General features: G+C 38.4%; 1 protein-coding gene across 4 annotated transcripts in view; it reads right to left on the bottom strand.

Moving 5' to 3' along the window:
* Positions 1 to 13,828, bottom strand: part of LOC123837903 (cytochrome b5 reductase 4) — an 85,870-nt gene that overhangs the window by 52,327 nt on the left and 19,715 nt on the right. For all 4 annotated transcript variants that reach the window (XM_064597819.1, XM_045867182.3, XM_064597820.1 and 1 more), the window contains 2 exons: positions 8,068 to 8,168; positions 4,053 to 4,134 (listed from right to left, as the gene is read on the bottom strand). In XM_064597819.1, the coding sequence (XP_064453889.1) occupies positions 4,053 to 4,134; positions 8,068 to 8,168 (183 nt within the window). The remainder of the gene's footprint in view (positions 1 to 4,052; positions 4,135 to 8,067; positions 8,169 to 13,828) is intronic.

Genomic DNA, 13,828 nt, shown 5'->3' with positions numbered 1-13,828 from the left:
GAAGTTCTACTTGCAGTGTGAACACATGCTCTGGTTTGCCAGAGTCACAGTCTATCCCCTGTCATCCAGCACAATTATGAACAGAGCCTCCTTGCATACTCAGAACTGCCCCAGTTTGGACAACTACACAGTTTATCCCAATCTAGTAGTTTCTATCAATAAGGCCAGCTGAGTTCAATGATCAAACCCTGCCCAAAGGCACAAGCGGTCCTTACATTAAAATGGTACTTCACCTTAATTATCATGAACATTCCTTATTTCTGACACATTAGATCTTTCTCTTTAGTTACTCTGTCCCTTTTTATATGCTCTACTCCTGCTGGTTAGCCTGGAGTTCAAACTGTATCTTGGTAGATCTTAAGTCTCTACTGTTAAAAAAAAAAAACCAAACCTGATCCCCTTACTTGCAGTCAACATCTTTCTGATTTGTGAAATTCTTGTCTGCTTCCTAATGCTTTGCAAGTTGTCTCATCAGTACCTGCTTCTGGCCTCGCCTAGCAAAACCCGGATGCTCCAAAAGGGCTTTATAGCAAAACACAGATTCACAGCCCTCATCTCTTATGCCATGGCAACAGGAGTGAGAACACTTTGGTTTTCACAGAAACCGAACCATCTTTCAGGTGAAACACACCAGTCCATACTAGCTTATACCTAGTAACTGTAGGGATACAAAAAAAGGACTAGAGAAGGTAAGCAGCCTCAGTCCTGAGGAGTGGAGGGGCGAAGGGAGCTAGGATAGCAGCAACCACTATCTCCAGCATCTCTGGGCCCGCAGCTTCTCCTGTGCTAGGTGCTCCGCAAACAGCACTTCCCTGAATCCTCACAAGGACGTTAGGATGTTTCGTGCTTAAGCCCCATTTTACTGTCGAGGAAAAACTCTCAAATCTGTTCACTGATGCCAAAGAACGTAACAGCTTATGAGTGGCAGAGATGGGACTTGAGCCCATGTTAGTGTCTATGAAACCTGTCCTCTTTCTGTAGGTCCTCTGCGGCCTCAGGAATCAGCATCAGGGCTGGGGACAGTGTTAAAAGGAAACTTTTGATTTACGAATACATAATACCTGACTCCATATCTCTTTCTCAGTAAGAAATGTGTTTGCACTCCCGAGCCAGGAGGAGGAGGAGGAGAGAGAACACTCATTACAGTTTTCACTTCTTTCTGATTAGGATTTAATTAGAAAGCCTATTTCCTAGACCGCTCAAACCCTCCTGATTTTGGTTTCACGGTTGTTGTTTTATTTTTCTTCCTTGTCTTAACTACCTGTATTTTATCCTCATTGTTACTGGATGATTTTAAGTTGCCAATTATTTTCTCTCAGCATTTTTAGGATACTGTTCTATTGTTTTCTGGCTTCTGCTGTTGTTCTGGTAAATAAGCAGTAACAGCTAATAAATTAAACGAGTTAGCCATCAATTCAGCAGGCACTGCTTTGTTGGCACATCTGTCTCTCGCGGCTGTTTCGGTATCTCCTCATTGTCTTTAGTGTTCTGCAGTTTTACTACAAAGAGTCTATGCATCGATTTCTTTTTATTTATCTTGTTTGGAATTGCTGAACTGGCTGAATTTGAGGATTTATGACATCAATGACATCTGGAAAATTCTTAGCCACTATCCTTTCACATGTTGCCTCTTCCTCCTTCTCACTACCACTTATTTCTGGAAATCTGATTACAAGTGTCAGATCCCCCACATCTCGTGACTATTTGTCTACCCTTTTGTTTCTCTATGCCACATTCTGTATAATTTCTGCTGCTCAATCTTGCAGTTCACTGAGCTCTTTGGCTATTTGTGCTACATAGTTTTCAGCAGCTCTATTTTTCATTTCTAGAAGTTCTATTTGTTTTTATTTCTTTAAATTCAATATGATTATTTTTAATCTTGCTTTTTACTTGTTACTAATACATTTCTTTTAAAGATAATTCTTTGAAATATATTGCAAATATAATTATTTTTATTCTGTATATGAATAATGAAGTCCTGGGAGTGAAAATTTGCTCTTTTCTGCTGACCTGCTTCCTCATGTTGTCTAATTTTTTAGTGTGTACTAATAATTATCTGATGTGTACCTGTGGAAATCTTGAGGGTTTTAGGTTGAAAGTGTGTTTCACCATTAAAAATCTGTATCTACCTCTGCCAAACAGCCTGGGAAACCACTAATGAGAGGCCATTTTATTTTTTGGTTTGAGGTTTCTGAGACCACAAAGGTGGAATATATTTGAATTCTCAGTTCTCATGTAGGCAGGGCTGTGGTTACAAATTCTCAGAGGAAGCCTCTCTTTCCTCTCCCCCATCACCTCATAAACAAGGTCAGAGAAGACAAGATAACCTAATATCTTCCTTGTTGTTGGACTTTTTTTTTTTTTTTTAGCTTTCCCATTCACTGATCATATAGACCTCCAAGAGTCCAAGCCATAGGCAGCGGTCTCAGTTCCAACTCCCTGCCTTTACAGACCCACGATCTGGTCTTTCATCCCGTGTGACCATTAAAATTCCAGTGTGGCTCTTTAGTTCCTAATATCTAGATAACTGCTGGAGGGAAACAGAGGTAGCTTATCACCCTGGATTGCTGTTTCTACTTACCCTTTTTGTATGGGGAAATATCTGGAGATTTCTTTTTGAACTAATCTGCTTATTTTAAATGGTATCTGTTCTATTGGTGAAGAATTTTGAGGATGATCTGTCTTCCATTTCCAGAAAGGAGGAAGGAAACCAGAAGAGTCCTTTTACTAACTTCATGTCTCCTGTGGACTAAAAGCCTAAGGAGCCTGCCATACTTTCTGATTACCCTGAGTAGTAACAGAAGAACACACGACCGCTAGTACCAGATTATGTAAATGAGAGAAAAAACAGTCAGGATGAGGTAAAAGTAGTCATTTAGAAACTTCAGTTAACATCATGTCTCCTGTTGGCAGTGAATCAGTGAACTTAGCAGTCAATTAAAAGGAGAAAGGAACTGGTTTACAAAGTAAATGGTTTACAAGAATTTCTACACACTAAAGGTCAGACTAGTATGCTTTTGGTATATACACATATTGCTTTTTTGTTCTGTTAACAATGGGAAGAAAAAAAATAATCCTTTTTGAGGATCTATTACAGTCACAGTGAAAGGAACTTTATTCATGTTAGTTCTTAACCCTATGTATCATTGTACAGATTAAAACTGAGGCTCAAAGGTAGAAACTGGCCCAAAGAAGGCATGGCCAATAGGCCATGGAGCTAGGGTTCAAGTCTAGGTATGCCTGTTCTATTTCCCTACTGCTGATGGAGGCCTCTGGCAACAAAGCCTTGAATTACAAAACTCACTGACCTAATTTGTTTGACTCAGGTCAAACAAGCCAATTTATTCCTATTTTGAGTATCAAAGTCAGGAGTTATTCAAAAGAAATGACTACCATTCCTTCCATAGTAAAGAATTGCACATCTAAAATTTTCAGAGGGTGCTCTTCTGAAATAAGCTTAGGAGGTAAAGAGGTGACCTCCAACACCATACAGATTATAGAGTCAAGTCACAAGGTAAGGGGAAGAAATCAGTGTATTTTAAAAGTACCTTAATATCAGAACATGGGTTTTCCATACTGAAGGAGGGAGAAGGTTCAAGGCAAATGGGAGACAAAGCTGGAAGGAAAAATTTCACTGTACAAGTTGTTATATATCTTCTGATTTTTGAGTCATGTGAATATATTGCATATTCAAAGAGAAATTCTAAAAAACTAGTCTAAAAGTCAACTCTAACCAAATGTTCTGGCTGATCTATACAATGAGAGAATAAAAGACTAATGAAAACTATATAAGGAGTAAATAAAGTTGGTTCACTTCCATAATGCTCATTCCTCACACTATGGGTGTTCCCTCAAAACATGTCAAAATTTTAAGGTAATGTCATTGCTTCATTCTAAAGAACTAAAGTAAAATCTTTACAGGGCCAGACCAAGAGGCCAGTGAAAAATAAGAACAATACAGTGATTTATTTAAATCTCTCTGTTGAAATCTAAGGAAAAAAAAAGTACATGCGTGTCACAGGTCACTGCAGGTTAGCACTGGCACCGCTTACCTTTAGGAACAGCGGGCTTAATGGCCATTCTGCCAACCAGGCATTCTTTCAGCATGGATTCGTAATTGACCCAACGATGAACCTAGTACAGGATATAAATGAAAGAAAAGCAACATGACTCTAACTCCATGAGATGCTCTAATTTTAGTCTCAGCAAAACTAACCATTCTTATAGTGCTCTGAAAAAACTAAGAAGCAGATTCAATTAGCCAATAAGGGAGTGACAGGAAGGCAGCATATATAGGGATTCTTTAGAACAATGTTCTCTAAGTGTTGTTTACAGACCTCTGGAGGTTCTTGACAGCCTTTCAGATATCCATGAGGTCTCAATTAGTCTCATAATAATACTGAGATGTTATTTGCCTTTTTCACCAATGTTAACACTTGCACTGATGTGGAAAAAGCAATGGTGGGTGAAACTGCTTGCATGTTGGCACGAATCAAGGCAGCAGTCTCAATCTTAATATTCTTCACCATCACATACCCATGGAGGTCAGGGGGGATTGGTTTCATTTAAGAATATCCTTCATGAAGAGGCACCTGGATGGCTCAGTCAGTTGAGCATCTGACTCTTGATCTCAGGGTCAAGAGTTCAAGCCCTGCATTGGGCTCCACGCTTCACGTGGAGCCTACTTTAAAAAAAAAAAAAAAAAGAATATCTTTCATGAAGTAGAAGAAAACAATTTTCTTAAACCTCAATGCTTGAGTGTAGGTCTTGTTTACATTCTGTGTAAATGTTTTCAAAAACATTTCTGCTGCAAAGTAAGATGGTCACCTTGAGGAAAAACACCAAGGTAATTATTTTTTTTTTTTTAAGATTTTATTTGAGAGTGAGAGAGAGCACAAGCGGGGCGGGACGGAGCGCGGCAGGCAGAGGGAAAAGCTGGCTCCCGCTCAGCAGGGAGCCCAACATGGGACTCAATCCCAGGACCCTGGGATCATGACCTGAGCTGAAGGCAGATGCTTAACCACCTGAGCCACGTAGGCAACCACCAGGGTAATTACTTGATTTGCAAACTGAAGTGAGCTTTTGTCTCAGAAGGCTCTTTATATGTAAAAGAAAAAAAAGACTGATAAACAAACTGGTTATTCAGACTTGGGTATCTGACAGACATTTTCATGAAAATGAACAGACTGAGACTGTCACTTCAAGGAAAACAACTGACAGTGTTTGTTGCCAGACTCACCAGTAGGAATTAAATTTAAATACCCTCTGGAGACACCTTCTCAATATACATTAAAAGCCTAAAAATATGCAGCTCTTTCACTGAGTAATTCATGAATTTACCTGAGAAAATACTCACACATACACAAAGATGCAGGTACCAGGATATTCATCATAGCACTATTTATATTAGCAAAATATTGGAAATAATCTAGATGTCCAAATGTAAAAGACCAGTAAAGGAAAACTAACATATTATTCAATAAAATATTAGACCATCAGTAAAATAAATAATCAGGTCAAATAATACTGACATGAGAATCTTTGTGTATGCTCCTAAGTAAATAAATATATACTAAAATAGCAAATACATAATATGTAATTATAAATGGGCACTCATTTATTAACAGAAATTGGTAAATCCCATTTACCAAATATTTATGGAACATCCAATGATATGTAAAGCAATATCCCTGGGGCTATAGCTTTGGGTAGAATTATATAGATAAATGAAGGAGAAAGATACTCAAGGAGGCAAAAGTATGAGGTTTGTTAATCATGGAAGCACTTGCTCAAAGCACTTCAGTTCGCTCAAAGCAAAATGCATGTTGAAAATATTTGCCTTAATACAGTCTTTTAAGGCCTCAAAGGCCATGCTAAGGACTTTCAATTTATCCCACTGTCAATGGTGTGCCTCTAAAGAGTTGTAGAACAAGGTGCTAAGATGACTGTCTTAAACAATACTCATCCAGCTGTCATGTTATTTACATTGGTACTAAAGGCAAAAGTATCAGGGCAGTATTAAAACAGCAGGGCCAGAGAAGGTGATAAGGACTTCATCTAAGGCAGTGGGAAGAGAGAAAAGGATGTAATGTTTAAAGACAGCATCAAGGGATTTCGCTAGTGACTGGATACTGGTGCACAATGAGGAAGGCAAAGATGACTCGAGTGGCTTCGAGTCCCCATTACCAAAAACAGGAAACAGAGGAGGAATAAAAGGGAAGAAGATGAGTTGATATTATTTGAAGGCAAAACAAGTTGAAGTGCCTATGGGTAATCAAATTGCCCAACAGCATTTGGAAATAAAAAACAAGAGGTCAGAAGCAGGATCCAAAGTAGAGACAGAAATCTGACAGTAAAAAGATTACTTAATATTCTTTGTACAACTCAAATACTAGCCTTGAATAAATTCTCAAATATTTAAAGATACAAGCTTCCCCACAGTTTCTAGAATATAAAGTTGTTTACTTCTGTGGTAAGTAAAAGTCTTAAATAAACATCACTGGTCCTGTTAAAGCCAAGGGGAATGCAGCAATCTGGTAACTAACATACTGTTTAAACTGCTAAAGAATTTAACAACATAGCAGTTCTTGTGACTTCTCCAAAACTTAAATAAGGTTTACTTAAATAAGGTCCATATAACCTCATGACCCTGAGATCACTTCTGTAACCTCCTGAGGCTGAATATACTCTTCCACAAGAAGAGTTTCCAGTAAAATCTAGGTTACAGAATAGATATAAGAAAAAAGTATGGCAGACAATTTTTCACACAAATATTCCCAAACTTTTCTATTTAGCTTGCGTTGCTAGGTAATAACAAATACCAAATGACAATGGGAATTTGCCTTAAATCAGCAATAAGAACCTCCCCAGGAGAATGCTATTATGACCAATGGCCAAACATGACTTTCTTCCAACCCACGAAGAACATGAACAGCAAATGGGATTCTGCTATTTAAGCAGATGCACCTCAGTACATTTAAATATAAAACAAACTGTATTTCTGGCAACCTGGTCAAAAAATAAATCCTAAAATAGATGAGAAGGTAGGAGGAACAGAAATCAAATTATATTTGTTCAGGAGTCAACTCGGGGCACCTGGATGGCTCAGTAGGTTGAGCATCTGACTCTTGGTTTCAGCTCAGGTCGTGATCTCAGGGTCATGAGATGGAGCACGTTGGGCTCCGCGCTCAGCAGAGAGTCTGCTTGAGGATTCTCTCCCTCTGCCCCTCTGCCCACTCGTGCTCTCTCTAATAAATAATCTTAAAAAAAAAAAAAGAAGTCAACTCTAAAAATAACCCAATTTCATTCCACTATCTCAAATGGTATTAAAATCCCCGTACCACAACATGGATCATCATCACTAAAATACAAAACAAAGCATATGTGAGACAAAGGCAAATTTCTGTTCTTCTCAAGATTGTTGTTTCAAAATAACAGTTCAGCCTATTGATAGTAGTTAACATACTCTATGTAACTTTTAAGTAGTACAAGAGCTAATGTTTGTTTTTAGTAAATGTAAGGGGAAAGATGACTAATTTAAATATCTTTTGAAATATACATATAAAATCTCTGCTACCACTCTAGGAAAAATAGATTTTTCTATTCACTAATCATCTAACTTTCTACATGATATGCAGATTCAGTATAGCAAGACAGGCCGGTTATTTAACATTCCCCAAACGAGAAAAAACTAAGCACAGAGAAGCTAAGTGTCTTGTTCTTTCTTCTAATTGTTACTGCCTCCCATGACCCAATCATCTTCATCATCATCATCATCATCAGAATCAATCAAAACCGAGTAAACAGCTATCAGCAGAGGAGACAGCAAGCACTTGACAGTAGATGCCCAGATACAGATTTGAAACCAGCTCTAAAATTACAGTAAAATAATTCAAAGGCAAATTAAACAAACAGTTGTTACTTATGAGCATCTTCCTACATTTCAAAATTCAAGCCAACACATGTGAAATTTGTACAGCTATTTTCTTTTTTGACTACAACTATCACACTGCTAAATCTAAGAGAACTCTTCCACTGTAATACTCATGATTACCTTCACCACCTTACCTGATCGAAGAGGTCAGTGCCATCGGATCCTGCTGCTCTCATTAGTTCGTCTTCTCCACCAGGATGATACTCCATATATGGGCTGACATTATAAACAAACCCTATCAAAGCAAGGGCAAATAATATCCTAAATGAACTTCTTAAAAGTTGTACAAACTAGAAATGTAAGCTCCAATAAATCTTTTCAAATACCTCCTATTTAACAAATCATTATTATTTCAAAGTATTAAGTACATCAAGGCTCTCAGATTTCATCAGACTCACAAGCAAACAAGTTAGCCCGCCAGTTTCATGGGTCCTGGGCAGAAAACGTCAGACGCAAAGGATAATTTAGTACTCATATCACTAGCAGTAGCTACAATATCAGCATTTGCGTGAGTTCCCTGAACCCCGATTCCTACAGACCTATGTGAAGAGGGCCACATACTACCTGTGCACTACTGTGCTGTATGACAAGAGGAGAACTCCGAGTTTAGGCAAGCCGAAGTTTTTAGAGTGGGCAGGAAGTGGGTGGGTGCCCTTTGTTCTGGGGGGAGACATCATCTTTATTATACCAAACAGTAGGCAAGCCTGTCCTTTACTCCAGAGGGAGTCTCGAGTTCTACTACCCAAGGTGGTTTACTATGCCAGCATCCCTGAAAAGACTGTCCAGAACAAAGACAGTGAGTGTTTCTGTTTGTAAGATAGGCAGATATCCGAAAAACCTAGAGCGAACTGCCTCCTAACACAAATAATGAAACACTGTTCATGATTTTTAAAAGTTCTCTCTCTCTACTCCATCACCCTCTACTGCCCTGGTAGGAAAATCTGATGAAAAAGAATCAAACCGTCACCCACGTGTCTGATCATCTCAGCGACCGCTGGGCAAGCAAGGGTGACTGAGCCACTGAGGCATGCCCTGAGAAAGCAAGCACAATCCTTCTCTGCAGTTGTCCAAGGAACAAAGATTCTTGCTGAGATCTTAATAATCCTTTTATCTTCTCCAAACATTTATCTCATCTGTTCATACATTTAAATATTATTTTTATCTTAAAAAAAAAAAAAAAGAATAGGGAACAAGAAATGGAGGAAAATTTGCTCAATGAATAGCCTTCCCAAGGAAATGAATTGCTTTTTAATCCTTTACTTGAAAACAAGACAATAGACAAATCCAGCCCTGAAGACGCCTCAAGGTACAATGAGATCAACTGGTTTTCTTATATCCTGACTATTCTCTCCTTATGCTATGACTTCCATGAATTTAAATAACTTTAGGTAACTTAAAATTTTCATCCTATATGATAATCTTGGGAGGAAAGAAGAGATTGGATTTCAGGCCCAAAAAGGTATTGTATAGTTTTGCCACAAGTGTAATTTTAGAGACTAACCAACCAGGTAGATTTCTTTAGAAGATGGCTTAAAAGCAATTTAGGCAACAAAAAGAAGTAAATTCACAAAATCTCTTTTAGCAGTCCTCCAAGTAAGTCTGAGGAAAAAAAAAAACAACCAAAACGACTGGTGGAGTTCTCTCCTTTCTCTTCCCTATCCACCTTCTCTACCAAATTTGGAAGGAATTTTTCCTATTGTTTAATGCTTAAAATCCACAGACCACAAATGCCAGAGGTAATGATTAGGGTCAGAATTATTCCCAATAGGTTGTTTTTTGGGGTTTGCTTTTGTTTTTAAGATAGAATGCCTTACTTGGAATTCCAAACCTGCTTGGCCACCAAACCTCAACTGGAGTTTCTCAAGAACATGAAACTTACCACACACAATCACGAACCTTCTGTGATAGAATTTCATATTTCAGCAACTGGCAGAAAGATAAACAGGGAGCTTTGCCAGTTATCCATAATCAGGATATAAAGCCTAGAACATCCCACATGTGTTCTCTTCGACCTCTCAACCCTTTAGATTGACCCTTATCCTCTCATATTCTCACTCCAGACCTGAACAGCTTCCATGCTCTTCAAATGGACAAAACTAGGAATGCCTATAAAATCCCCCACTGTAAGGAATTGAGACTGTAAGTGTCTCAGTCCAAGAAATGTTAGATCCAACCACACTTGGCAGTTTTAGTAACTTGTTAATTATGAGACATAAACCCAGCTCCCAAAAAGCAACTGATGTTTTTCCTCTGGTGCAAAGGCTCTTCTCTCTTTTTCTTCCTCTATCTTATCTCCTTCCTTTTCCCTTTTCAAAAGCATTTCCTAAAACTAAAACCTGAATGTGGCAGAAGAAAACAAATGCGAAGAACCTAACTTTATGCTTTTCTTTCATGCTGCATTGTCTTCTACTTGTACTATACGTGGTTTTTAGACAGTAATCTCTAGCCTAGAGCCTCCCATGGATTCTTACCACCTGGTTTTTGAAACTAATTTTGCTCGCATCTTTCTAAATTTTGCAATGACACAATTAACTTCTTCCTATAGCTCTAGCTGCTCAAGTATCACAGATTTGTACAACCAATTGCCCATTAAATATAAATACATGATATTTAGGGACCCACAGATATAATCTCAACTTAATGTTAGGCTATTAATGAATTCTGTAAAACCTAAATCCTAATAATGACATTAAGAACAAAAATGGGCAGGAAGAGATTCATAAAATACCAACCTTGAATGGCACAAAACTGCTATGACCAAGATCCTCTGGTCACAGCCCAACTGGTGCTTTAGATCATTTACATGGGTCATCTTCAGTTGCAGAGGGGGCAGTTAAGGAGAATATCTACTGATTAGTCAATCACTCTATCTATCCATCCATCCATCCACCCATCTTACCTACCCATCCTGATATTTTATTTTTTTTAATTCTGACCAGGAGTAGATACAAGGATTGACTGAGTACTGTTAAGAAGAGCAAGTTAATTTTACAATATACAGACATACCAATCATAACGTTATACACCCTAAACTTATAAAGTGTTATATGTCAATTATATCTCAGTGTAACTGAAAAAATAAATAAATAAATAAGAACAACTTATTAAAATTAAAATACAACAGTTTTATTAGGAACATCTACTCTAATGTTTAAAGACAACACTTTTTAAATGCCCTGGCAATATTCAGGGGTACATATTTTAGCTAATTCACCCTAGCTGAACTGCAGTGCAACTGAAAGCACACATTCAGAACAACAGCTACACTGAGTTCTTTATGTAATGTACTGGTAGCACCTGTTCTAGTATTTCCAAACTAGATTATCTCTTATGTTATATGTCTGGAACTCTGAGCTCTGAAATAAGTTCTTAGAATAAAAATTACTCAATTTAAAATTACCACTTAGTGCTTTGTATCATCAGAAACTTATACTGCCAATTCAAGCACTGAATGATAGCGTCTTAAGACTGGGAGAACTCTAAAGGCAATTTTTAGTCTGATTTCTGATCCAGTACAGGACTTACCTCTCTAAGATCTACAGACAGACCATCATCCAGCATCTGCTTGAAGAGTACCAGTGTCTAGGAGCTCACTGCTTATTTAAAGACTTAATTCAAGGATCAATATCATTTTTATACCTAAAAACTAATGTTGCCATTTTACACACAAAGAACTCTTCTCCATCTTCGTAAATGCTGCCCCTCGTTTTTCACATATGCTTTTTATATTTGTTGTAATTTAAACCCTAACTGCTACTGCTAAAGACTAAGGCATCTTACAACAAAATATTTGTGTGTAAAAATTTTAAAAACCCACAACAAAACGTGCAAAAGAAAATATCCCAGTCACCTAACCCAACTAACAATGTTACTATGGCTGAGCATTAAATGTCATCCTGAATTCCCTAGAAGCCAAGGCTAAAAAGAGACACTACTAACACTGGCTGCATTATCTGATCTTAAAAAGTGTTAAAAAGAAACAAACAGGGCGCCTGGGTGGCTCAGTCGGTTAAGCATCTGCCTTCGGCTCAGGTCATGATCCCGGAGTCCCGGGATCGAGTCCCGCATCGGGCTCCCTGCTCAGCGGGGAGTCTGCTTCTCCCTCTGACCCTCCCTCCTCTCATGGTCTCTCTCTCTCAGTCTCTCTCTCAAATAAATAAAAAAAAATCTTAAAAAAAAAAAAAAAGAAACAAACAAACAAAAGGAGACGCCTTACTTCTTTAAAAAGGAAAAAGCCCCTTTGAGTTTTTGATGTTGATATTGTGAGGAACACGAGTCCCTGTATAGGGGTCACTGACCACACGACAGATGGTATGATTGAACAATATGCAAAAACCTTCTTCAGGCAACATTCCTACCATCCTCCCCAGCCCTAAGTTACCACGAATGTATGTTCTGTCTCTTGAGACTAGCAAATTTGGGGCATTTCATATAAATGGAAGCATACGATACAGGGTCTTTTATTTGCCTTCTTTCACTGAGAATAATATTTTCAAGGTTCATCCATGTTGTAGCATGTGTCAATACATCATTCCTTTTTATGGCTGAATAATATTCCATGTATGGATAGAGCACACGTTTATCTGTTCGTCAGTTTATTGACATTTAAGTTGTTTCCACTTTGGGGTTATTAGGAATAATGCTGCTGGGCGCCTGGGTGGCTCAGTTGGTTGGGCGACTGCCTTCATCTCAGGTCATGATCCTGGAGTCCCGGGATCGAGTCCCACATCGGGCTCCCTGCTCGGCGGGGAGTCTGCTTCTCCCTCTGACCCTCCCCCCTCTCATGTGCTTGCTCTCTCTCAAATAAATACATAAAAAAATTAAATTAAATTAAATTTAAAAAAAGGAATAATGCTGCTGTGAACATTCATGCACACATTTTTGTGTGGACATATACTTTTATTTATTTTGAGTCTATACATAGAAGTAAATCTGCTGGGTCATATACAATTTATTTTTTTATTTATTTTATTTTTTTTTTAAAGATTTTATTTATTTATTTGACAGAGAGAGACACAGCGATAGAGGGAACACAAGCAGGGGGAGTGGGAGAGGGAGAAGCAGGCTCCCCGCAGAGCAGGGAGCCCGATGTGGGACTCGATCCCAGGACCCTGGGATCATGACCTGAGCCGAAGGCAGTCGCTCAACCGACTGAGCCACCCAGGCGCCCCAATTTATGTTTAACCTTTTGAGGAACTGCCAGAATGTTTTCTATTCCCAGCAGCAATGTGGGAAGCTTCCAATTTCAGAGCACTCTTTTTCAGTCACCACTCCAACTTCCCACAGACAGAAAAAGCCTTTTCCCAACCACAGAACCTGAATCACTTATCTCAGATAACTGAACTCACAACTGGATTGCAGTAAGCTCCAAGTCATTCTCAACCCCAGCTCTGTATCTGACACCACAATGTAAGCCTCAAGTGACATTTATACCTATTAATCCATCTCCCAGATGAGGCCCCCACAATTTTTCAGGTTAAGTAACTACATGTGAACTGTAACAGCCCACTGATAAGGAGTGAACTGCATCCCCATGGTTTGAGGCCACACACGCATTGATAATTTGTCATTTTCTTTGTTCTATTTTATGTCAGAGATTCTCAAAGCATGATCCAGAGCTTCCTGAGGGAGCTTAAAAGTCTTTTGGTGGGTGGTCCAAGGCCAAAACATTTTTGTAGTAATACTAACAAGATGTCATCTGCCTTTTTAAAAATCTTTCTTCCACAAGTGTATGAAGTGCAGAAGGTGACAAAAGCATTCAACTGTCACCTATGAAGTCACACTTTAAAGATATTTGCCAAAATGTAAAACAATGCCACTTCTCTATTTTTTTGTTTTGGAAAATACAGTTATTTTTCATAAAAAATATCTATTATTTGTGATAACATATGGTGA

Source organism: Mirounga angustirostris, unplaced genomic scaffold, assembly GCF_029215605.1.
Source record: "Mirounga angustirostris isolate CCGP_5_RB_7025 unplaced genomic scaffold, mMirAng1.0.hap1 SCAF_8, whole genome shotgun sequence".
Taxonomy (NCBI): Eukaryota; Metazoa; Chordata; class Mammalia; order Carnivora; family Phocidae; genus Mirounga; species Mirounga angustirostris.
Note: the sequence above shows the minus strand (reverse complement) of the source record. Positions and strands in the feature narration are given on the sequence as shown.